This window comes from Triticum aestivum, chromosome 7B (genome assembly GCF_018294505.1).
Source record: "Triticum aestivum cultivar Chinese Spring chromosome 7B, IWGSC CS RefSeq v2.1, whole genome shotgun sequence".
In the NCBI taxonomy this organism is placed as follows: domain Eukaryota; kingdom Viridiplantae; phylum Streptophyta; class Magnoliopsida; order Poales; family Poaceae; genus Triticum; species Triticum aestivum.
This window is the reverse complement of record NC_057813.1, coordinates 719361188-719387565: the sequence shown is the minus strand read 5'-3', so window position 1 is coordinate 719387565 and position 26378 is coordinate 719361188. Positions and strand designations below refer to the sequence as shown.

The 26378-nt window shown below is 42.8% G+C and overlaps 1 protein-coding gene and 2 pseudogenes across 2 annotated transcripts; 2 read left to right on the top strand and 1 right to left on the bottom strand.

Annotated features, from left to right (window-relative positions):
* The first annotated feature begins 639 nt into the window (after nucleotides 1-639).
* LOC123158611 (uncharacterized) lies at nucleotides 640-2520 on the top strand (annotated as a pseudogene).
* Nucleotides 2521-4643: 2123 nt separating this feature from the next.
* Nucleotides 4644-8568, bottom strand: LOC123158610 (pentatricopeptide repeat-containing protein At4g15720-like; annotated as a pseudogene).
* Nucleotides 8569-11380: 2812 nt separating this feature from the next.
* LOC123155742 (putative F-box/LRR-repeat protein At5g54820) lies at nucleotides 11381-14806 on the top strand. Of its 2 annotated transcripts, none has more exons than XM_044573886.1 (6): nucleotides 11381-11525; nucleotides 11644-11748; nucleotides 12202-13077; nucleotides 13173-13334; nucleotides 13411-13756; nucleotides 14514-14806. In XM_044573886.1, the coding sequence occupies exons 1-6, from the start codon at nucleotides 11457-11459 to the stop codon at nucleotides 14567-14569; spliced, it is 1614 nt and encodes a 537-aa protein (XP_044429821.1). In that variant the 5' UTR covers nucleotides 11381-11456; the 3' UTR covers nucleotides 14570-14806. The 2 variants fall into 2 exon arrangements, with proteins under 2 accessions (XP_044429821.1, XP_044429822.1); XM_044573887.1 differs by having other exon boundaries at nucleotides 11417-11525; nucleotides 11647-11748.
* The last annotated feature ends 11572 nt before the right edge of the window (nucleotides 14807-26378 follow it).

Below are 26378 nucleotides of genomic sequence, written 5' to 3'. Positions count from 1 at the left end.
ATGAGCAAAACACATTTTTTGTTTGGTTGCTGCAAGCAAGATCCAAAGCAAAGGATGAACAGACCACCCTTCTCCCTGGAAGAAAATTCAGATAAAAAAAAGGACGCTGATGACCGGATCCAAAACATGGATAATATACTGAATTAACCTGCAAAGGGAAGAGGAGGAATTCGCGAGTGGGCACTAGGGACATTTTGGTCATTCACTTTCTAGTGTAAACTCAAAAATTGACTCAAATCGGGTAAAAAAGGGCAAGTAATCAATGTGCGAGCAAAGATGTGTGTAGCAAAAGATCAAATATCCCCATAAAAGGGAAACCAGACTAAACTCGTCCAATCTTCCGACGGCGGGGTGGGTTGCGATGGCCAGATCCGGAGAAGACGAAGTAGCTCCTCCTCCTCCTCCCCCTCTAGACACACAAGTAAGCAACACAATCATCATCTACCTTATCCTTCCTCGTAGGTGTTTCCGCTAGATAGATCAATGTTGACCAAAAACATGGCATGCAAACATACTGCTAAATCTTATTTGTAAGCTTTTGAGATTAATAAAAACATGTTACCATTTGATTTCGACCATAAGAAACTCTTATTTGGCTTTCAAAATCCCTTTCTCCATTAACTTATGGTTTCTTCATCCATGCAGCAGCCCATGGAAGAGGCAACAGCGGGCAAGCTGGCCAGATCCGAGCGCCACCACTGTGTCGCTGACGCGCGCAGCTCACCGTCATCATTTCGGATGGAGGAACTTCCTGCGGCAACTTCCATTCCACCATGGTCTTTTTTTTAGAAATTACATAAAAGGAAATTAAGTACTTACTAAAATGTTTTCTAACATCACTTCGTGTTATTTTGTTAGTGACACGAATGTTTACGACATCTTGCATAACCGGTTTTTATGTGTGATATCATATCAAATTGCTAGAAAAGATCATAAAAAACCTAGTACAATAACAACCGCAAAAAAAAAATGTTTGCGTCTGCTTACATTTCTCATTCAAATAAATGCACATTTAGCTCATTATGCCTACCAATGGCAGTTAGTTCTAGTCAAATTCAATAAGCCTAAAAATTCATCCATTTTTGTCACAGGAGGTTCAACCTATTATAATTTCACTGCTGCCACTGTAAGAGGTTGTTAGGTCACGTATTGTTTCCACAAGTTGGAGATTGCTATGGAGATTCCACTTCAATCTATGTTTCGATGGCCTCACTGATCCGAATTGTGACACCAATGATGAGTTCAAGGGTATTACTAAATAAAACAAGCAGAGTTCATTGAGACTATAAATTGGGTTATTCAAGAACACAGTGGGATAGGAATTAAGAAGTTCAGCATCAGGTATGGCCTGCATAAAGAGGACTCTGATAATCTTGACAGGTGGATTGAGTTTGCTGCTACATCGAAGGCAAATATAATAGCTTTTGCTATGGTAATAATTGATGATCCATTTGAATTTCACCACTTCCCGCTTGAGGCCTTAGGCACTCAAGGTAGCTCATTTGTGCGATCCTTGGTTCTCAACGGCGTTTCTGCAAAGCCACACTCGGGAATATAAAGCTTTACAGTACTCAGAAGGCTTGTTCTAGAATATGTTTAGATATTTGGAGACTTTTCAGGCTTTTTAGCAAACTGTCTGGCACTTGAGGACTTAGAGATGATCAAGTGCTCTCGTGTAAGCAATTTAAGCATACCGCACCAACTTGATAAACTTCAGCATTTGCTAGTTAAGAAGATGGATGTCGAGACGATTGAGTCTCATGGTGCTGCTCTTGCTCATTTTGAGTACAAAGGAAAAGATAATCCTATAGTATTTTAATTGTCGCTCGAAGTTAGAGAAGGCTACAATAATGTTTGAAGGCAGAAATGGACTGGCCCATGTATCCACCATGGTTCCAATCATTTTGTGAGCGAAGATGCTAAATGTGCAAGCTTGTATATCTGCTTATGAACAGGTTACCCCTGGTGTCTATTTATCTATTCTTGTTTTTTACCTCATAGTTATAAAAAGTGGGCTCTAATGTCATTCATTTTGTCTTTGCATATTTCCAGTTGCAGAAGCTGACACCAAGTCCATATCACATGTTTATACATTTGAGGCATATGACTTGTCAATTAACTGTCATGTCTATTAACCTACCAAATTCCGACAATGGTGTTCTTCAACTGGCCTACTGTTTGGATGTTGCACCCCAACTGGAGACTCTACAATTGGATGTGAGTGCCATTTTATTCGTGTAGTTAGATAAATAGACAGACCTCTAGTATATTTATGCATGCTTGTATCTTTTAGAAGAACAGGGAGGCCTCTCCCCGGTTCCATTTCAACAATGAAACCGACACAACACAAACAGCATCAACCCACTGAGAAGGGTAGTTCGACAGAAAGAACAAAGTTAAAAAGAAAATGGCTACAAATCTGTTTGGCAACCCATGTCAGAAGACATGAGGAAAGTAACTACTGAAAGCACACTTGCTGGGTGGGCATCGCCTTTGCCGTCTTCAGCGGGGGGGGGGGGGGGACCCAGCTTGTGGTGACCAGCAGGTGCCCAGAGTCGATGTCAGGCTGAGCAGCTTCGTCTTGTCTCCGGCATCACGCTTATTTTTGGGAAATCTCTTCCTGTCCATATTTGTGCGGGGAGAAAAGGGGTTTGGAGGAAGCCAACGACGAGGAAGGTATATCTCTTCCTATCCACAACATGATGAAGTCTATGCTTGCGGACAAGGCGGCCGCGCAAGCGTCGGGGAAGAAGAGGATTCGGGAGGAAGCCCGCGGCGGGGAGGAGGTTCCGAGTCTTTCGGCGCTGAACATGTCGCTGTCCATCGTGTGCTCGCCACCGCCGGGCTTCTCTGGGAAGCCACAACACATTCCCAGCAGGCACGACGGAGACACCACGGACGGGGTGGCTGCACGTGAGCTGGTCCAGGGCGCCGTCGCGCCGCCGCTGGAGCGCGCGTTCGCGGCGAACGGGCCTACCAACATCGTCAAGTTGAGCTGCGCCTATGTTGCGGTTCTGCATAAATTTTAGTCCTTTTGACGATGAAATGTCATCGTCTATTTATATTCAACTTTTATACTTCGTAGCTATTTTTCTCATCATTTTTTTCCATTTTGACGATAAATCTTTTGACATACTATATTAATATTATTTTTAGGTATAACTAGCATCATTAAGAATGTGAAACAAATTATATGTATTATTATAAAAATGCATCCATTTATAATGTTTATCATTACAATACATTTCTAGTGGTATGTGAAATGTGCTTTTTTCGCACAAAGAAAAGTTTTGAGCGCTTAAGAAAATATTTCATTAAATGGATTTCATCATAGATTTAAGCAATTCAATATTATCACAATATCCCACAAATAAATTTATGCCTTCGTTGGCTACTTCATTTGTTTGTATCTTTTCCCATGTATTCCTAAATATCTAGAGAATTTGGTAGAGTCTTTTGTGTGTATGAATCAAGTAACTTGGTAGATATTGTTAAGTTCAAGACCGTGACCCCCCCCCCCCCCCCCCCCCCAAACCAAAAATAGATGATTACAGAGTGTACACGATATCTATAGCAGAATATCTCTAAAATAATTGGCGTGACTTGCCTAAATAGTGTACCCATTTCAAAGATTACATGACATTTTTGGGGCTCCACTACTGTTGCCGGCTCTTTTCAGCCTTACCCTTACTATCTCGGCTTGCTTCCGCTTCGGTTCCAATCACGCGCTCCTACCCGTTAAGAGGAATAAAATTTAGCATAAACCACACCTACATTAGGTCTTGTTTCCCCTGCCAGCACTCCCTTTTGAATTTTGGATATGGAACTAATATGCTAGACCCTATTTATTAATGAACAATGATGATATTATGGAAATATTCTCGCCCTACCTCTAAACAGGTGGATGAACAATAGTTGTATGTTTTTGGACATATGGTGGTGGCGAGGCCTCTTGATCGGTGGTTTTGTCATTTTCCTCCTTCTTTGGAATCTCATGTGATGCTAAGATATGTGTTACTTATTGTCAGAATTATTCCCGTTTATTTCAAGAAAAAAAATATATTTGAATTGGCAATTCAAGAGTTTTCTCTCGAAAAGGAGGATAACCCCTGGCCTCTGCATCGATGCATACAGCCATATATTATTACGGATGCAAAATCCAGCAGCCAAACAACATCGACCCTGAAATAAAGCGAATAGAAAACAAGAGGTTGCATGTCTCGTGACAATATCTCCACCAGATAGACACTAACCCTATGATACAAGACGAAATCAAAACAAAAAATATACAACTCCGAGACTACGCCTTCAAGAAGGAATCATCGCACGTGCGTTGATGATGACGAGTCCAATACAAGGTTGAACTCCAGATTCTCATCCCTACAGCCATGCTTGAATCCACCACCTTCAGCAAGGACATGACACAGGTGTGCGTCGGAATAGCCTGACCGAAGTGCATAAATTCGTCGTTGAAGCCGTCTGTACCATCATTCATTATCTGGCTTCTGACTCCTCGATAATCGGATACCTCTGGAGAGGACACCAGAAAGACAAAGACGTCCCATACCGCCTACCCCCCGTCACTATTGCACCACCTTCAATCCAGCAGCAACAGGTTAAACATGACACCTCTGTCGGAGTCATCATGCGGCATCTGCCGGTAGCAGACATGACTTGACGTCTCCGCAATAGACGTCATGTGTAGTATCCGCCGGTGGCTTCACCTGCCGGCGACAGGCATTGCTCGATGTCTCCGAAAGAGATGCATGTGTCACCTGCCTAGCCGCATTGAACCTATTCAAATCCCTCAAAACAAACCCGCGCTCCAAAATGCCACTTATAAGCTTGAAGGCGTCATGGCAGTCACAGCACATCCTCTGGTTCTTCATCACCTTGATGATCATCCCCTTAGAAATAACCAGCAAACCAAACCCCAATGCCAACAACTCAATGTGCACTCCAACCATCTCACCTTTCATGTCCTATCCATTGTCTTCAGGATCATCAAAGACTCTGTTACTACCTAGTCCACCCCTTGTAACCCTTCTCCTGCATCTTACCCTCTTAACTTATCAAGCTACTTCATCACATCACCTGCACACAGGGTATGTCCTTTATCTCAATCCAACTGCACACAGGGTATGCCTTGTCGCCCCATGTTCGACCATTCAGCAAAAGCATTGTCAGCCTGGCCGGCTGAAATGTATGCATTTGACACCACTACCGGTGCACCTGCTACATCCCGGTTGAACTATGACACTCTGTGGCCCGCCCTGGCGGCTAGATCTAAGTGCTTGTGTGTCCGGCAAGCTGACATCAATGAGCTCTACAGCATGAGGGCGTCACGATGTTCGACCTGCGCCTCGTTGGCCAGCTCAAATGCCTCCTCAAGCCGTCCTGCTCGGCTGAGCATGTCAACTGCACATATGTACTGGCTGGTGATATGTTCATTTTTCATCATGTTTTTATATTGATATTTATGCCATTATGGGTTGTTATAACACTTTATGAAGTAATTCTAATGCCTTTTCTCTCTTAATATGCAAGGTTTACACAAGGAGGGAGAATGCCGATAGATGGAATTCAAGGCCTGAAAAAGCTACAACAGAGATACCTATTCTGCACAACTCCAAATGAGCTGAAATTTCAGGGAGAATTATTTTGAAATATATTAAAAATATTGGAAGGAAAATGTACCAGAGGGGAGCCGTCAGGTGCCCACATAGCACCTGGGCACGCCATCCCCTTGGCGCATCCAGGTACTATGTGGGGCCCCTGGCCCACTTCTGGCCCCCATCTTTTCGTATATAAGGTCTTTTACCCTAAAAAATGAAGGGAGAACTTTCAAGACGAGGCATCGCCGCTAGGAGGCGGAACTTGAGCAGGAGCACTTTTGCTCTCCGGCAGAGAGAATCTGCCGGGGACACTTCCTTCCGGGAGGGGGAAATCGAAGCCTTCGTCATCACCAACAACCCTCTCATCCTGGAAGGACCAATCTTCATCAACATCTTCAACAACACCATCTCATCTCAAACCCTAGTTCATCTCTTGTATTCAATTTTTGTCTCAAATCCTCAGATTGGTAATTGTGGGTTTCTAGTAGTGTTGATTACATCTTAGAGTTGATGCTAGATGGTTTACTTGATGGAAGATTATGTGTTCAGATCCAATATGCTATTTAATATCCTCTGATCATGAGCATGACGATGATTTGTGAGTAGTTACTTTTGTTCTTTAGGACATGGGAGAAGTCTTGTCATAAGTAATCATGTGAATTTGGCATTCATTCGATATTTTGATAATATGTATGTTGTTGATCCCTTTAGTGGTGTTATGTGAACGTCGACTACATGACACTTCACCATCTTTGGGCCTAAGGGAATGCATTGTGGAGTAGTAATTAGATGATGGGTTGCTAGAGTGACAGAAACTTAAACCCTAGTTTATGCGCTATTTCATAAGGGGCTGATTTGGATCTATATGTTTCATGCTATGGTTAGATTTATCTTCATTTTCCTTTCGTAATTGCGGATGCTTGCGAGAGGGGTTAATCATAAGTGGGAGGTTTGTTCAAGTAAGAACAACATCCAAGCACTGGTCCACCCACATATCAAATTATCAAAGTAGCGAACGCGAATCAAACAAACATGATGAAAGTGACTTGACGAAATTCTCGTGTGTCCTCAAGAGTGTTTTACATATTATAAGAAACCCTTCCGGTTTGTCGTTTGCTATAAAAAGGATTGGGCCACCTTGCTGCACTTGGTTACTGCTATTACTTGTTACTTGTTACGAAATATTTTTCTATCAAACTATCTGTTATCACTTAATTCAGTGCTTGCAGAAATTACCTTACCGAAAACCGCTTGTCATTTTCTTCTGCTCCTTGTTGGGTTTGACACTCTTACTTATTGAAAGGACTAGATTGATCCCCTATACTTGTGGGTCATAACTGGCTCATGGACTGACGCCATATTTGCTCTGCATGGAGTAGAGGAGATGGAGGCCGGTGTCAACAAGATCTGAATGGCTGCAAACGTGCATGACGCCAAGCAGTGTAACACTGTTTGGTTGCACAACTCGATCGATCATCTCATTGAAAAAAGTGAGTACGCACCTCCCAAAACCGTACTTTGCTGCTGCTACGATGATGGAGGGATAGCAGAAAACCGACGGCTGCTTTAATCCTGTTGAACAACTTTCCTGAGTACTTGTAGAATCCATACTTGGAATACATGTCAACCAAATCCTCAACAATCACGCCATTGCATCCATGCCCAAACCAAAGGACTGTTCCATGCACAGACTTGCCAGCTCCAAGCCAGCCCGCCTCAAGATGGCAATGGGGCCCCGAAACTTGCATCCCCGCGGATTCTTACCCTATTAAGGGACGGGGATGGACGTCTTTTCATCCTGCAGGGCTGTTGCTAGGCATATTGTACAACCCTGTATGTTTCGTGGGTTTACACCCGTTTCGGTAGTCCCCGAATCCGAAACCCGACAATACCCGGCAAAATACATTTTTTTGCTGCTAAAATTTGTTGTTTTGCTACTGAAATATGCTCTTTTTGCTGCTGAAAATATACTATGTTGCTACTGAAATGATATTCATTGTTGCTACTATTTATTTTATGTTGCTGCCTATGAAATGTACTACTATGTATGTTGCTTAAATATGTTGATTTTTTGTTGCTGTAGTATGCTCCTTTTTTTCAAATGATGTTGTTTTCGTTCACTGCTTGCAGGGACGGGTTCCCCGTGGGTTTAGAAAACCCGACGAGTTTTGGGGACGGGCAAAAAACTAGCTCCATGCATGGCGATGGGGATGGGGACGGGTTTGCGATTTTCTCTTGCGGATGGGTTTGGGCAAGCAAAACCCGATTGGTTTCGTCCGCATTGCCATCTTGAGGCCCACCTGCACATGCATTCACAACGCTTGACAACATCAAGTGGTTGGGCGCCATGGAGTTGCTTTTGGTTCTGAACTCGACAAAAAGTTGGATGACCTCGCGCCCAAGTGCATTCTGTACGTATACAAAACAGTACCGAGCCCCAGGACACCATATTCTTCGCTGGAGCAGCCATTCCATCAAACAATGCACGTGCACCCTCCACATCTCCGGTCTTGCCATACATGTCAATGAGCGCGGTGGCGATGGCGTCAGATGCATAGTCCTCGACCTCAGCACGGGCATGCACTTTCCACCCAAGTCCAGCATCAGCAAGGCATGCACACCTGCTGATGGCAGTCGAGAAGTTGAAGGCATTCGGTGGCACGCCGCTGTGAGACATGTCACGGGGGAGGGAAACAGCCAGGCAGGGTTGGCCAGTGCTAGAGTACCCGGATACGAGGGCCATCCAGGAGACAACGTCCATTCTGTCAAACAGGCAATGGGCACGGGCTGTTGCACCGCATCGGCAGTAAGCAGCGATGATGTGGTAGCAAGAAGAGACAGCGGAGGCATTGCCGATCTTCAGGAGCTTCGCGTGGGTGGCGGCTATGGACAAGTGGTCGGTGGTGCCAGGCAGTAGGTGGATTGACAACGGCGTCACTAAAATGTAGGGCATACTTAACAAATGGAATTAACTTTTTAAATTGATCAGAATCTGATGTTTCATAGGCATGGTGAATGGAAATTGCCAGGTACTCCCTCCGTCCAAAAATACTTGCCATTAAAATGGATAAAAAAAAGATGTATCTAGAACTAAAATACGTCTAGATACATCCACTTTCTTACATTTTAATGACGAGTATTTCCGGACGGAGGAAGTACTGATTACCAGAGAGTGGTTGAAGGCCTGATTACAAGAGCTTGGATCATGCCCCCCACTAATACCTTTTAATAATGCCAATGTAGAATTTGGCACAACTACAGCTTCAACCTGCAATCCCACACAAGAAAATAATTCAGAAGGACTATTGAATAGTCAATACAGATTGAAATGTAAGTATTTGCAAGTTCCTCTAAATCTGAAAAAGCCAGGTGAGATAGCCAACATCAACTTAAGTGACATATGTGTGATAACGATAGAATTATTATTGTCAGTTTCGATAGAATTGTACAGGAATTACCTTTTTTTTTGCAGGTAGTATATGAATTACCTGTAGGCTGCAGCTTTTTAGGTCGTGCGCTGTGCTTGGAGCTGGGGACGGAGAAAACCTGGAAGCTGCGAGGGCTAGTGGGTGCGACTTCGGACGAACGAGGAGCTGAGCACGCCGCCCGCCGGACGATGGAGCGGCGTCGGAGGTGTGGCGACGCAGCGAGGTTGATCGCTGAAGGGCGGAGCGGCACTGCAGAGGCGTGGCGATGCAGGGACGTTGAGCGCCCTAGTAGTGGCTATGCAGCTACTTTGAGCGCCGGACGGAGGAGCGGCACCGGAGGTGAGCGCGCCGCCTCCGTGGAGCAGCTAGCCCGCGTGCGCCGCTGGCAGAGGCGTGCGCGTCTATACCGCGCTCTTAGCGACCGTTTAGCGCGCGTCGCCGAGTCAGTTGGGCCGGATGTCGGGTGCGACCCACAAAAAAGTACTCCGTATTTTTTTTAAGAAAACTCCAAAATATATATTTATCTATATAATTTAGTTAATAATAGCATAAGTACAAAACATTTGTGTGTTACAAAGAAAATAGGCATCCGTAAAAAAATAGGCATGTCTCAAATATCTCATGTACTTCTAAAAAAATGTTTCATGTACTTTTAAAAAGTGTTCATGTATAAAAAAACTAATTACACATCTCAAAAAACATTCATGAAATTAACAAAATGTGTCCATCACTTTTTGAATTTTTTAATCTGATTTTATAAAGTGTTTCATGCAATTAAGAAAACTATTAATGCGCTTAGAAACTTTTATGTGATTAAAAATGCACATGTTTTCTAATTTTCATGTAATTTAAAAAAGATTTTACATACTCAAAATCATGAAATTTAAAAAACTGCACAATTAAATTTTCATGACGTTGCTGAACATCTTTGAGGCAATCCTAACTCTCTTAAAGACTTTCTGCTAGTTCATCGGAGTGATCAAGTACATTTCATAGTGTGATTTTATAGGTTCAACCAGTGAGGAATCTCTCGTGAGCGGAGAAATCAAATAGTTTACAAAATAATTGGGATAACTTTTGCCTAGGAAAGGCCTCCAGAGATCAATACTAGGAATAAACTGACAACAATAGATGAGAAATGAGACAGCCCGTATATAAAATCCAGAATAAAGAAAGGTAACTCATAATTTACGAACATTTATAATTGCACCTACATCAGATATGGTTTATAGAGCACATTAAATTAAAGATTAATACATTAAATTTCGTTTTTGCCTGTTGAGTCTTTGCGAAATGTCTCGTGAAACAGCAACCAGACGATGGTGATAAAATTGGAGGGTATGACAAAAACTTATCGTTTATGTCGTCATTCACACTTTCACCAGTCTAGTAATATGTAATTGTCTGTTTATACCGAATTTTTCTATTTCCTAACTATCTCATCATCAAATGTAGATTGCTTTTGACATACTATGTTATTAGTACTTTTAGGTAACTATTAACATTAAGAATGTAAACAAACTCATATAATACTATAAAATGCATCCATTTCTACTATTTATCATTAGTAATACATTTCTAGTGCTATGTGAAATGCGTCATTTTGCAAAAAAAGAATGCATGCTTAAGATTATTTTTTTGTTAGAATGGATTTCATCATAGATTTGAGCAATTCAATATTATCAAAATATTTCAAAAATAAACTACACATTTAATGATTATATTGTATTTGTATGTATCCTTTCTTATTGTATTCCTAAATATCAAGAGAACCGGGTAGTGTTTTATAGTGTATCAATTAAGTAACTTGATAGATATCAAGACCGACCAATTTAGATGCGACTGAATAGAGTGTGTATGCGGTATATTTAACATGCACGAGTGTCTATAATACAGACTTTGGTAAGTTGTAATATTGACCAGTTAATATTTTTAAATAGATGTTTAAATAATGTACGAGTCATATCTTGATTTATCCCTGGCTCCATGTTGTCAGCAATATGATTATGTCTTCCTTGAAAAATGACTTGGCTTTTGGGACTCTGCAACTGCCGCCATTTGGAATCAGACATCCCCTCGTATTGGCCCCGCTCCCCCATCGTACCCCGCGCTTCGCCTCCCCGAGCGAGGCGACCGGGGCGGCCCTCTCTGCCCCACCTCTCCGACCTCCGTGGACCCCCTCCCTCTTGCCGTTGCCGCCGGCTTGGGCAGGTGGGCTTGGTGGAGGTGTGGCTCGGCTGATGACGCTTCGGCACGGCCTGGATGGCGCTTCGGGTGGGCAGTGGCCGGCGACACCCCGCAAGCCCAGATCTAGGCCCAAAAGGGCCTGAATTGGGTCAGGGCGGGCCAGTTAGGGTTGTGACTTGTGACGGGTCGTCTTCTGCTGGTCCGGCGAGCACCTCGCGATGGGGGTATGTATGCAGTGATATGTCATGTAGATCCACGTTGTAATGGTTGTTTTTCACTACTAGTAGATCAGAAGGTAAGCTGCGGTATCATACCCTCCCTCTCCTTCTCCGTAGGTGTTTCTGACAGATCCACCGATGCCGGATGCGGAGTTCCTGTTTCGCCATTAACCCATGGATCCTCCCTCCCTGCAGCAGCCCATGGAAGAGACAGCGGCGGCAGCGGGCAAGCTCACCAGGCTGGAGCACCACCACGGCGCCGCCGACCCGCCGTCCTTCCGGATGGAGGACCTTCCCGCGGTAACTTCCATTCCGTCAGTTCAGTTCAGTTCCTCTGTTTCCCCCCTTCCATTACAGCAAGGGAAATAAAGTGTTTGCTGAAATAATTGATCTTTGGTGTGATGCCTGCTGTGTTCTCCACGGATCTGAACCCCTGCGGCAAAAATATATTTGGTCTTCTGTTTGAGTTATTGCCTGGGGGCTTCAGCTATTACCCACTTCATGATTATTGTTTTTTAAGTGGGGGCTCGATGTTTTAGGTCATCTTGCTTAACTTTTTTTTTATACCGCAAAAAAAAAATCTTTCCTAGAAATATCATCAAGGACCAGATTTCTCTACAGCAAAAAATTGCAGTTTGCACCAGATTTCTCTTCCAAAATATATGCACATTCAGCTCATTGTGTCTACAGGTGGCAGTTAGTTCTAATCAAAAATTCAACCTGGCTAAAAATTCAGCTCCTTTCTTGTTACAGGAGGTTCAACCTGTTATAATGTCACTGCTGCCACTGAAAGAGGCCGTGAGGACAAGCATTGTTTCAAGGAGTTGGAGAATGCTCTGGACATTCCACTGTGATCTATGTTTTGATGGTCCCACTCCCAATGATCTGGATTCTGACACCGATGACGAGTTCGCTGGTCAGGATACTACCAAAATGAAACGAGCAAAGTTCATTGAGACTGTAAATTCTGTTATTCAACAGCATAGTGGGATAGGAATCAATAAGTTCAGCGTCAGGTGCGGCATGCACAAAGAGTACACTGATCATCTTGACAGGTGGATTGGGTTTGCCACTTCATCAAAGGCAAAGATAATACATTTTAATCTAAAGAAAATTTATCAGCCATTCGAATTTCACCACTTCCCTCTTGAGGCCTTAGATTCACAAGGTTGCTCATTTGTGCAGTCCTTATTTCTCGCCAGTGTTTCTATAAAGCCAAACTCAGGAATATCTGGCTTTACAATACTCACAAGGCTTGTTCTGGAATTTGTTAAGATATTAGGAGATTTTCCAGGCTTGCTAGCAAAATGTTCAGGACTTGAGGACTTAGAGATCATCGGGTGCTATGGTGTGCACAACTTAATCGTACCACACAAACTCGATAAACTTCAACATTTGCTGATTGCCGGAATGGACATCCAGATGGTTGAGTTTCATGCTACTGATCTTGCTCATTTTGAGTACAAAGGGCGAGTGATCCCTATAGTGCTTAATGGTTGCTCGAAAATAGAGAAGGCAACAATGAAGTTTAATGGCACTAAAGCACTGGCACATGCATTCACTGCAGTTCCAAGCATTTTGCCAGTGAAGGCGTTACATCTGCAAGCTTTCATATCAAAATATGCACAGGTTAGCTGGTCTTTCTGTTTTTTTTGTTCACCTCATAGTTCTTCAAACTTGGTGTTACTGTCAGCGTCATCTTATTCGTTTGGGTCATGTTTCAGTTGCAGAAGCTGCCAACAAGACAACAGGGAATGTTTTTGCATTCGAGGCATATGACTTGTCAATTAATTGTCAACTCTAACGACCCAAATGGTGATAATGGAGTTCTTCAACTGGCCAATTGTTTGGATGTTGCACCCGGACTGGAGTCATTGCACTTGCATGTGAGTGTCATTTTATTTATTTAGAAAGATTAATATATATATGGACCTTCAAGTAAAAAAACTGTATTTTTATTAGTTTGACTACAAGCTTCCAATGGAGATGATGTGTAAGATGTCCAGTGGTTGCTCCAGCGGTGAGGTGGCGGATATGCGCCGCCATGATCATCTCAAGACGGTCTTCATGAGCGGGTTTCGTTGTTACAAGGCTCAGATTGAGCTGGCATTCTGTATCTTGGGAAATGCTTCTGTTCTTGAGCAGCTGATAATAGAACCAAGGATCAGAGACACAGTATGGCGGTCAGGTGATTTTTCTGCGTGGAATACCGGCCTCAAAGAAACTTTACCGTGGATCTGTGAGTGGGCACAGCTCACCTCGAAGCGCTTTGGTAAGGTGATCAACGTCTTAGGTGCCCCCCTTCACAGTGAGTAAACCAATCCCTTTCCCATCTTATGTAGCATTGAAATCTTCGATAATCTGCAGTCTGCAGCATTTCAGTGTAGCTGGGAGAAGTTTATTCATTTATGTAATGTTCTGTAGTGACTGTTTTGGTTACTATTCAGGACTTTGTGCCTTTTAGTGCCTGGGGATAAATAGTTAATTGTCATGTTCCTTTTCCTTCCTTTCACATCATGCCTTGTTTGAACCTGTATTTAAGATGGTTATTTCTCCTGGTGCCCCGTCGTTGGAGCTACTGAAAGAAACTTGCATCTCTGTATGTTCATGTACATTTGCCAACTCTTGAAAGAAGTAAAACTTGCATCTCCACTGGTAGCAGAACTTACCGCACAAAATGTATACATCGCTGTAATGGGAGTCCAAACCCCATATTTGGTCAAACTATGAAGCTAAACATTCGGTTGGAAATCCAAACGAGAGAACAAATACTTCATAGACATGGGCCTATAGATGTCCCCTGTTCTGGGAAACTGAAACAACTGATTATCTTTTGTTTTGTTGTCCCATTGCTATCTCTGTCTGGTCTTTTGCCGGGTATCAGCTCAAGATATGATTACTTGGCTAAAATATGAGAGGAGTGGGAGCATCGGTTATATTTGGTTTGGGGTTACTGCTGTTTGGTGGGCTCTCTGGAACAGCTGAAATGATGATGTAATTTTTTAACACGCAAGGCTATCAAGCATCCAACTGACGTTACCTTTTGCATATTGCTTTTCCTGCAGCGATGGAGGCTTCTTTGGCCGGGCAAGACACAGGGTCTCTTCAGCACCATCATTAGCGAGTGCCGCCTGCAGATTGTAAGGAGTAGATCTTAATTGGTGGGATGCTATGTTGCTCAGATTCTGTAGTCCCCTGATATCTGTTTAACCCCTCTGTATCCTGATCCTGGAGTGAGTGAGTGTGTTTCTCTGTTGGGGAGTCTTGCACCATGTTCGGGAGTGATTATTATTCCTATGTACTAACTGGTAGCCCGAGTAAACGTTGTTACCTTTTGTTCTAACGAAAAGCTGTCAAATCTTCAAGCCATACAAAACATCTACATAAATTTTGCTACATGACATCTTGCTGCTCGTTTGGTTTGGCATTGTGACGAATTTGCGGTTTGTTTGGCCATACCAACTGAAATACCTGGGGTTGCCCTGCAGCATATTGTGTTGATCATCAGGCTCAGTGTGTCTGACAACACAAAGACGAGGAGGAGCAGGCTGATGACTGTCATGTTCAGTGGGTGGGGCACCAAAACCAAACCAGACTGATCTAAAATGAAACTATCTTTTTTTTGTCTGTGACAACCAATGTTTGAAGAAATTTGAGGTTATATCAGAGGCCTTTCTTGTCCGTGTATGGTTCAATTTCTTCAGTCCAGTGTAACTTGTTTATTTTTTAGTTAATAAATTCAGGTCATTTCCACAAAAGAAGTTACAAGCCCTGGCGCTACAGCCTACAAGTCCATTACGAACGCATTGACTTTCCCAGGTATGTAATTAAATATAGTGAGGAGCATTTTTATGCCAAAAAAAAAATCTGTACTGATAGAAGCTCAAACCCTCTCTGCTCGTATACATTTGCCAGCTCTTGAAAGATGAAGTAAAACGGTTTGGCATCAAGATGAATTTGTTGTTTGTTTGCGCGGTTCAGCAAAGAATTAGAGCAGAGGCTAGAATCGAAAGAATCTCGATAGCTCCAATTCTGAAGAGTTTGAATTAAACAGAATTTTGCTCATATAATCAACAGGGTTCTATTGATGGAACAAAGCTTGTTTTGTAGAGAGGAAGGCACGGAACAGCTCCGGCGCCTTACCAACACACACAAGGCCCGCATCATGTATCGCAGACTGAGCGATATATCACGGGTAAAAGAAAAAGAACTCAGAGTTTCAGCCTTCAATTTGATGTCATGGAGTTGCACAATGATGAGTTCAGCTTGTTAACCAAAGAAGAAAGACAGTCTGAAGCATACCTTACCAAATCCTCAATACCGCTAAAAGTACAGCATACCTTACCACACAGGCTTCAGCATTCTCAGTGTTACAGACGTTCTCAAAAGAGTAGCGAGCACCGACAGCCCGTCCAAAAATAAAATCTGCCATCATCATGCATAACAACACCGGCACCCACACGACGGCGATCCAGGTTCAGGTCTGATGGGCTAGAACATCTAGGGGACGTAGCAGATGGGGATTTTGATTCTGTGCAGCAATTATTTCCGGCGAGATAAATGTTTGTTATGTACAGACTATGCATGCATATATACCAAAGGTAGATTAACAGCTATTATGTATTTATGTACAACACCTGTAACAGATAGCACTCAAACAAGAATATATAGAAGATGGCAGACGAGCGCCCTTGTCTACTGATTAGCATTTGCTGATAGAGTTACACCAACTCTGAAAGACTTTGATGCCTTTCATCCTTTTGTTTTGTCGCAACAATGCCCGTAGGTAGTACTGCCTACGTCTCCAGGAACTAGCAAAATTTCAGAGATTTGATACTATGCACTAGCTAGAACTAGGGGTGTACAACATGATTGCATAGCCAGCTGTCGAACATAAACGCCAATTGCAATGTAGCACGAACGGAGATGAAAGCCCTGTGGAACGAACACAGTGAAGTGGCATACCAAGAAGATGGAAGCCGCAGTGGATACATGACGACCTCCTTCAATATCTATAGCTCCGCTTGGATTTCATGGCTTGATAACTGGAATGGAACAGATTGCTGGTTAAGGTTTTGCTTAATTTATTTATTTATTGCAAAAAAAGAATGAAAGGTTTCTTGATTTATACTCTCTGGTTGTCTAAAGATGTTGCTTTGAACAAAATGCAATTTTGAAGTTGTGCTCTACGAGACTTGTACATATATAATCTTTAGATTTTAGAAGATATCAGTGGTCAAACTTGGAGAGTTGACTAAACATTTTATGTGATGTCAATGCTTGAAGTTTGAGTGAAAACTTTTCGAGAACCATTAGGAGTAAGACTAGACTTAGCACGCAGATGATGCACATGAGCTAATTCGCTCAGACTGTTAATTTCAGTTCATAAAAAGTATTTTATATGTATTACTATCATACTTAAAAGTTTTTTTTTCTATCCCTGGTCATAAAGGTGAATACGACATAATCTCTTTAAACCTGTCTGGTAATGAGTTGTAGCCAAAACTTCCTATCTTTGATCTAAACGGTAAGGTGCACCCTAGTTATAGTAGATTGAAGAAATTTCGATTCAACGGGAATTAAAAGTTACAAAGTGGCATACAAGGTACTACTCCCTTCGTCCCATAATATAAGAGCGTTTTTTACGCTAGTATAGTGTCAAAAACGTTCTTATATTATGGAATGGAGGGACTATATTCATTAAGCGCATAGCTTAGCCCTGTAAACTAGGTTACTACTTCGAATATAAACCAACATTTTGAATCTAGTTATAACATTATATGTGTCTCCTTTTCCACTTGAATTTGTGTCTCTTTTTCCACTTGCATTTGTGCCATCCATGGCCGTACTATGCTTGCAAGAGACACAAATAGTAACCACCATAATACGGCCATGCATGGTTCCAAGAATCATATAAGTTATTGTCTTTAATTCCTGCATTGCAAAGTTACAAACAACATCACTTTAATTGAACCTAGCAAATCAAGATCATGGTTCCATTTGCATCGTGTGAACAAGCATAACATAGTAATACCTTTCCAAGAGGTTTGGGAACCACTTGCATTTGCATCATGATTGCCACTGCCACTCCTATTTGCAGTTTCAAGACCTGAAAATCACATGACAAAAGAACAGCGGTCAGTTATGAAGAGTAGGTAACTAAGGAAGCAACCCTTGCTTACTTGGGTGTCCTCATATGAATGATAAACAAAAACAGTACAGCTCAATGATCTACTTTAGATACTAAGGAATAAGTAATTTACATACGAGGGGAAATTTTGGTCTATAGGGACATATGCATCCTATGTGGGAATTTTTTTAGTAATTCAACAAAAAGTCGAAAATTCCTGAAAATATTTTGAAATAAACTTGACCTTCTATTCTACTCGTGAGAAATAAAATCCACAAAAAAAACATCCCTTTGACTTCTTTTCAAAAAAGACAATTTTTTGGCTAAAATAGTGTGAATAGTCAAACAATTTTTGTCTTTTTAGCTGTGAGGTCAACTTTTGTTTTTTCCGTCGAGATCTATATACTAGTGCAAAAGTAAATCAAGTGTTTTGTCAAAATAGTTCTTACCTATTTTGACTTTTTATTAAAATATTAAAAAAAACATATAGGGTACATATAAAACCAAGAACCAAAGTGTATTTCCCACAACCTGATGCTCTAGTTTGCCAAATAGAAAGTCACAAACTATAAACTATTCTTGAGAAAGATACTTCGAAGCTTAGTTCTAGAACCACCACTTAATGGTACCGCTGAACATTGAAATTAACCATCGGTCAACATCTACTTAGTTAAATACACAAGTAACACAACTGAGTTTTTGTTGGACGTGCTGTAGATCTAAATAAATGATCAATTCAAACATGAGATGCTTCTGCAAATATACAAGCCAGTGGTTGGATGTGATAAAAAAACTTTAATATTGCACACAAGCATCATCTCAACAGCTCAAAAACAAGCACACAGCCCAGATCTATGGAACGATTATATATTTTAGGATGTTCAGAATAACGTTTGTAACCCACTTTTTTGTTGGACCAAAATAAATATTACCAGATCATGAGCATCCTTAGTGACTACCAGATGCATGTATGTTTCAGATTATATACCATACCAAAACATTGTGAGAATCCTTGGTGACTACCAGATGCATGTATATTTCAGATTAATAATGTCACTGTTGTACGTTCAACTCATCAAGACTCACTTTTTTCTCAACCCCGTATGATATATGCATTTGCCAAGCCATTTACCAGGGACCTCTCCTAAATCTAAAGCATCACAAGTACATCGCAGTACACAGATTATAACTAAGAAACAAAGCAACAACGATCTGAAATTGCTGAAGAACTGAAACTGCATACACGTACTTGGACGAGACAAATTGCTGCTTCAAGTAGGAAGATATAAAGGCATCAAGAACATCTGTACATTCCCAACCAAGCGGACGCCCCGTGCTACTGCCTCCGTTGAACTGGTCGAAGCCACTGCCTCCCCCCGAAGGTGAGGCGGCACCTGAGACCCCTCGTCGCGGCGAGGCGGTGCTATCATGGGCGTCCTAGCCTTTGGAGAGGTAACTGGAGGTGTCGGGGCCGCCGGAGGATCCGTCATAGCTAGTGATGAAGAAGCTGGAGGCATCTCAGTTCCATAGCCTCAAATTATCGCCACCGGCATCGGCAATTTGAGAGCAGGGCACCAGCGCATGGTCATCGGGTGATTAGTCTTGTTACATATAAAACAGTATTGTTGCGTCTCGCTCGCATTCATCAGCTTTATGACCTGCAGACTGACATTTAGAACACCAAAATTTTTTGGGCACTGTTGCAACTCCAGCTGCACCTGAAGACTGAGAGGCAGGAGGCGTTGGCTGATGATGCTGAGCGCCCAAATGCAATGGGTCGTATTGCCCGTGCCCTACTGCCATTGTGGATGTAGAGGACGCGAAGGGCACGTGGACCACCGGCGGCATCGACGGAGCAGCAGCCACCTGAGGAGGAGGAGCAGCCACCTGAGGAGGAGCAGCAGATGGCGGCACCGCCCCCTGTCGGTTTGTGGGACGGCCACCCTTACCGCCCTTCGGTTTGCGAGGCCGGGCGGTAGCGGAACCCCCGGCCGCAGAGTTGTTCTAAACCGGTCGGGCGTTGAAACCGGCAGCGGGCTGCTTACCCATCTACGGAGTGTTAAACATAGTTCTGTAGCGTGTCAGGGTTACATTACTTGCGCATGTACATTAGGTAGTTAGGAAGGACATTTATCTTAACCATAGTCCTTATCTCTACCTCTTTCTTCTTTCTCAAGATTGTAATCCCAACTACTGTATGCGCTATCCAGGGAGGTGCGCCCCTGTCCTTTATAACACGCAATAGCGCTCCCACGATGGGTAAGACGCTTTCGCCTATTCGCACATGGTAATTAGAGCCTCCTCTTCCAAACCCTAGCTGCTCCATAGTCCCAAGCCATGTCTTCCTCCAGCGCCGCCCCAAGCAATCTTGGCCAGGTCACGGAGAAGCTTTCCTGGACAAACTATGTCCTGTGGCGAACTCAAGTTACGCCGCAGCTGAGGGGAGCTGGGCTCTTCGGCTACGTCGATGGAACGATGCCGGAACCCACCCGCCTCCTCGTCACCAAGGACAAGGAGAGAAAGGAGTCATCCGAGCTCAATCCTCTCCATCCCATCTGGGTGAGGGAGGATCAGCAGGTGCTCGGCTACCTCCTCAACAACCTCTCCAAAGAAGTGCTAATCGCGGTGACCACGGTCACCACCGCGCACACCCTTTGGGCGGCGCTTGCAGGCATGTTTTCCTCTCAATCCTTGAGTCATGTCAACAATATTTGCACTGCCTTGATCAATGCACAGAAGGGCACCCAATCGGTTGCTGCATACTACGCTCATATGCGTGGCCTTGTCGATGAACTCGCCGCGACCGGCAAGCCCATCCAGGACGATGAGCTTATCTCCTACCTGCTGCATGGGCTGGATATGGACTACCAGCCCCTCGTCTCTGCCCTCGACGCCCGTGTCACGCCGGTCTCCCTCGACGAGCTGTATTCCATGCTGAGCAACTTCGATCAGCGTGTAGCTCATTTTCACAGCACCGGCGGTGGCTTCAAGTCCTCGGCCAACGCCGCCACTCGCGGTCCTCCTCGACACAAGCACTACAATAAATATGTCAACTAGTGACCTTCTGTCAGTGACCCTGGAAGAATTGGTCATAGATCTATGACCATTTCAGACCAATTGGTCAAAAGCTGTTCGGGGGGCTCCAAACCCTAAACTATAACGACCATTTTGGTTAGAAAGGTCGTAATTTCCTTACACGAAATGGTCATAAAGCAGATAGCACAGGTTCGCTGCCTTATTTCTAGTTGATCATGACCAATATAGATGGTCATAACCTTGTAAATTGTGGTGGGTTGCTATGACTAGGCGCCACCTCATCAGTTTTGCCTATGTGTCATGTCCATGTGGCAGTTTTTGCCCTAGGTTGTGAAGCAACCTATATTTCTGTCATTCCCAAAATTCCCAAAAAAATCTCATAAATTCTTTGGGTCATATGTTCGTCAAATATGTAAAAAAACCTTCCTTGCGTAGTTCAAAAATATTCATTTTCCTATTCTGTTCAGAAAAACACTTCGTGAAGGAAGTACCACTTTGGCATGTTCAAATGGTATCCATTTTCTACAGTGCTTTCCTCTACCCAAATAACCATCATCCACCAAATGCCAGCTCAATCCATTCATTATTTTGAGCCCGGCTTCAACATTCGTATTTATGTCCAGTGTGGTACTTTGCAAAGCAAGTACCACCTAGGCTCCTCCTTTTGAGCTGAAAATTTGTGAAGACGGTCTTCTTAGTAATTGATCATCCTCAGCAAAAACTCACACCCATTAGCCATGTGCATTTTCCGTACCGCTAATCAAACACTTGGCTTCTTATTCATGTTTGAGCATCGATCGGTCTCCTCGTGAGAATCTTATGTTGTGATTTTCTTCCTAGCACCTACCTAGGGAGTGCCCAGCCCACTAGACTTGCCTAGGCAGCCCAGAACACATGGCAACGCCACGGTCATGCGGTGACCATGCGGCGGGCATGCGAGTTTACGCGCTCTACAGTTGGGGCCATCGGCCACCGTCCAAACCTAGACGTATCGCCACCAAACCATGTATTTATGATTAAATAGGTACTTATGTAACTAGAAATGATTTTTGGAAAAAATAAATAGCAAACTATGATGCAGCTGAAGTTCAAATTTGACCCGCTTCTAGCTGAATTGGCGGGAATTTGTCTTTTTCACCAGAGGTGGATCAAAACTTTTGACACCCAACCATTTTGTAAATTGTGCATTAAATATGGCCTAGAATTTTATAAAATTGAGTTGGTCCAATTTTGCAACAAATATATGGTAGGTCCTTCATAAAAAAACTCATTTCAGGCACGCGGAAAATGGAATTTTCCGTGCAAAGAAAATGAAAACTTCCTTAGGCAACATTGTTTGCCATTCCAAGATGCACCCTTGTGCACAATATGAGATCATTTTAACAAACTATGCCATGAATGTGGCCATAAGATTGATCATTTGGCTTGAAAGCCATGAATCTTCACGCATGATAGCTCATTTCTGAGAACACTTTTTTAAAATAATTTCCGTATTACAAGTTTATTATTTTTTCTGGAAACTTGGTCACATATAATGACATAATGCAAAGGTTTTCCAATTTTTTGAATTTTTTATGCCCGTTTCAAAATGCGGTCAAAACAGCGGGCTTGACCGTTCCTAGCTAGTGGTTGAATCTTGGAAAACTTTTGATGTTTCTCTGATTAAATAGATACTTATGTACCTAGAAATGATTTTTGGAAAAAAATAAAGAACAAACTATGAGGCAGCTGCAGTTCAAATTTGACCCGCTTCCAACTGAATCGGCGGGAATTTGTCTTTTTCACCAGAGGTGGATCAAAACTTTTTACACCCAACCATTTGGTCAATTGTGCATTAAATATGTCCTAGTATTTTATAAAATTGATTTGGTCCAATTTTGCAACAAATATTGTAGGTCCTTCGTAAAAAAAGTCATTTCAGGCACTCGGAAAATGGAAAATGAATTTTCCGTGCAAAGAAAATGAAAACTTCCTTGGGGAACATTGTTTGCCATTCCAAGATGCACCCTTGTGCACAATATGAGATCGTTTGAACAAACTATGCCATGAATGTGGCCATAAGATTGATCATTTGGCTTGAAAGCCATGAATCTTCACGCATGATAGCTCATTTCTGAGAACACTTTTTTAAAATAATTTCCGTATTACAAGTTTATTATTTTTCCTGGAAACTTGGTCACATATAATGACACAATGCGAAGGTTTTCCAATTTTTTGAATTTTTTATGCTTGTTTCAAAATGCGGTCAAAACGGCGGGCTTGATCGTTCCTAGCTAGTGGTTGAATCTTAGAAAACTTTTGATGTTTCTCTAATTAAATAGATACTTATGTACCTAGAAATGATTTTTGGAAAAAATAAATGGCAAACTATGAGGCAGCTGAAGTTCAAATTGGACCCGCTTCCTACTGAATCGGCGGGAATTTGTCTTTTTCATCAGAGGTGGATAAAAGCTCTTCACACCCAATCATTTGATCAATTGTGCATTAAATATGGCCTAGTATTTTAGAAAATTGATTTGGTACAATTTTGCAACAAATATTTGGTAGGTCCTTCACAAAAAAATCTCCTTTTGTCACTCGAAAAATGGAAAATGATTTTTTTCCTAAAAACTCATTCTCATAACACTTTTTAAAGATATTTGTCTTGTTCCAATTCGAAGTTTGTTAGTTTTCCTAAAAATTATGTCACCTTTGCTGACACAATGAGAATGTTTTTATTTTTTTGAATTTTTCATATCATAAAACTGTTTATATGATTCAACACCTTATTTTTAGTCCATTACGACCAATTTAAATGGTCATAACGTGTACTGGGTTCTGATTGGTCCATGGGCATGTCACGCGGATCGTGCCTTCAACACCGTCGGATGCTCCCGGATCCGACGACAGCCCTTTCTCCCTCACCCCGCTCTCACCCGCCCCACAGCCCCGCACCCTCACCCTCTCACCCGGCCCACAGCCCCGCACGCGAACCCTAGCACTCTCCCTGACCCTCTCCCTTGCAGCCGTCTCCCCACCTCGCTCCAGATCCAGATCCGCCACCCACCTCCCTCTTCCCTCGCCGCCTCGTCTCCCCTCGCCGCCGCACCGCCCATCGTTGGCTTTTGAGATCCCCTTTGGCCGCGAAGACGGGGATGGATGCGGCGGCGACCACTGCCGACCTGCTCTCCATGCTGGTGCCCTCCTGGAGCGCTGCGGAAACAACACCTGGAGCGCTGGTGCTGGTGCTGACGCTCGTGCTGGCGTTGGATTGGGTTCTTGTCTTGCCGGTAAGAAACCCTATCCTATCCTGACTTGATTATCTTGATACGGATTTGTGTGTGAGTTCATCTTGCGGTTCCCTTCTTCCTTTTGCCGGTAAGAACTAGTATAGCTGCTAATGCCTGGAATTTAGACACATGCTGGTTTACTTTTATCTTTGCCATGAAAGAATACCTGCCATTGCTCACAACATTTGTCGTGTTTGTAGAGGAATTACATTATGTATATAATTTTCTCTCCGATGCAGCAAGATGACCATTCTGATGCACTTGCAGGGTTTACGTGCCAAGCTGCGTACTGCTCTGTTTTACTCTTCGGATCAAACTTGTTGAGCTGATTCCAGGAGCACAGAATCCTTAGCTGTCATTGTAAAAAAATGTTCATCCAGTAACACCTATTACATAACGATATTGGCATATGTGGTAGCATTGAACATCATTGAGGGGCAACTTAATTATGTTTCAGAGTTTACAATTTCCTCTGTTTATTAGGGCTTTAGCTTGATCGTGGTGTGCATTATTTTAGTTTTGCTTATAAGGTTACTTCTTAATCTTAATCACACTTGTAATTGCGCAGCAAGCTCGGATGATCTTTGCCATTATCAAGGGTGTCTTGGCAAGTACACCCTACTCAGAGATGAAGAGAACCCACAGCTGGCAAAGTTTGAGAGGCGGCTTCCTTGCTTTGGTTGCGGAATAGGATGGTCCTCGTAAGAATCCTTTACCATCAACATAAACATCAGTTTGACTTTAAATTCTTCATCTTCTAAATATCAAACATGTTCCGTTTGCAGATTTCTTTTAGGTTTCTTGTGTCCATTGCTTTGGTACTGCGCAACGACTCTTTACTGCTGGAAGTACTACAACAGGGATCCCCGAGAGTGCCCGGGTCTTGCTACTTCTGCTATTGCGGTGGGTTTTCCTTCCACGGTAATTCCTGAACGTGTTACTATAATTAATGTAGTAAAATCTGGTGTAGTATGGTCTTGGCCTGGACTTCATGATTCAGTTGTAGCTGAATGAAGGCCCGGTATGCTGCCTAGTTTACAATGCGCTATCTGGTGTAGTATGTATCCGCCATCATCAACGGAAAAATCCCTGTCTGTTCAATTAACCTGGGCGCTGTCACTTTAAGTCAAATCCATGATTCTGATATGTACTGTTTGTTCACATTTAAGTATAAGTTAAGCAGCCATGTTAAGGGTAACCTGATAACACTTGCTTATGAGAACGAACTTGACTTACTATATATACCCAAGTGAAGATGTATTGTTACTAATTTACTATGGCAATGAATTTTATCTATGTGAGATTAGAATTTGAGTGCCATCATTCATCTCATGGTATCTTATTCTATGTGATAATTGTTCGTCTGGCCCCGTGGTTTTGCTGCTTCTGTTTGTTTGATGCGAGTCTTGTGTTGTTGTTTGTTTCTGCTCAGGTGGGGCGCAACGAGACGGCGCTCGACCTGGCCAAGTTCGTCGACAAGGGCGTCCAGGTCAAGCTCATCGGCGGCGGGCAAGGTTGATTCAATCTGCACTGCCCAAATCAACTCTCTTTTTGCTCTTCATATGTTGTGCTCCTCTACATCACCGTCAGATCCACCAGACGCCCCCCTATCTGCTTGCCTTAGGCTCTGCCGCCAGTGCAGTGTTTGTTGTAGAGATTGTGACGAATGTCACTGACACAACTTATATAGTTTGGTCTTCGTCTGATTTAGTTATTGCATCTTATGTTCCTGTAGTATAATAACAAATGCCTCACTGTGAGTTGTTGGTTGTTTTCATTCTAGTCAGCAAACAAATGACTCTATGTAAGTTGTTATCTACTTCCTGTTGTTCCCCTGTTCCTTGCGTTGTCGTGGCTGCCGCTGTCGTTGGAGCACGGGCTGCTGCTGGCCATCGGCCAACACCCGGTCTGTTGTCTCTCTACTCCTTGTGTTATTTTAGTTATTTCAATAGCACTGGAGCAACCTAGTCCATGTAGGTTTTGTTAGCCATGGGGCTGATTAGTTGGACTGTTAGTGTGGATTGTTTTGCCCTTTCTTGCATCTCAACAATTCTAATTACATAAGACAAAGCTATGTACGCTGCTTAGAATTTCCCTATACAATCCTGATAGGATTAGGAATATGATAATGTCTCCTGTAGAATTGGATTTCTCTGGCTGTTCCGTAAACCGAATTTGGTTCAGTTAAAGAACTGCACTACCTGACAGTTTTGAGCAGCGAGCTTTTAACTGAAAAACGAGTTTGTTATGCTCATAATTTCAAGTTGGCCTCTACATATGAGTTGTAAAGCATGTTCTAAGGTTTCCGTAGAGTACTTGTTTGTTTCGTTTGGATGTATGGTTTGAGAGCAGCTGTCTATTTAGTTTGCTGTCAAGAAATATAGTACAATTTAATGTCGGTGGTGGTCTTGTCTTAGATAGATACTGTAGTGTATTAATCTCACTGGGTAGAGTGACCTACTTGCACACTTTTATTGACTCATTGGTTGCCGATT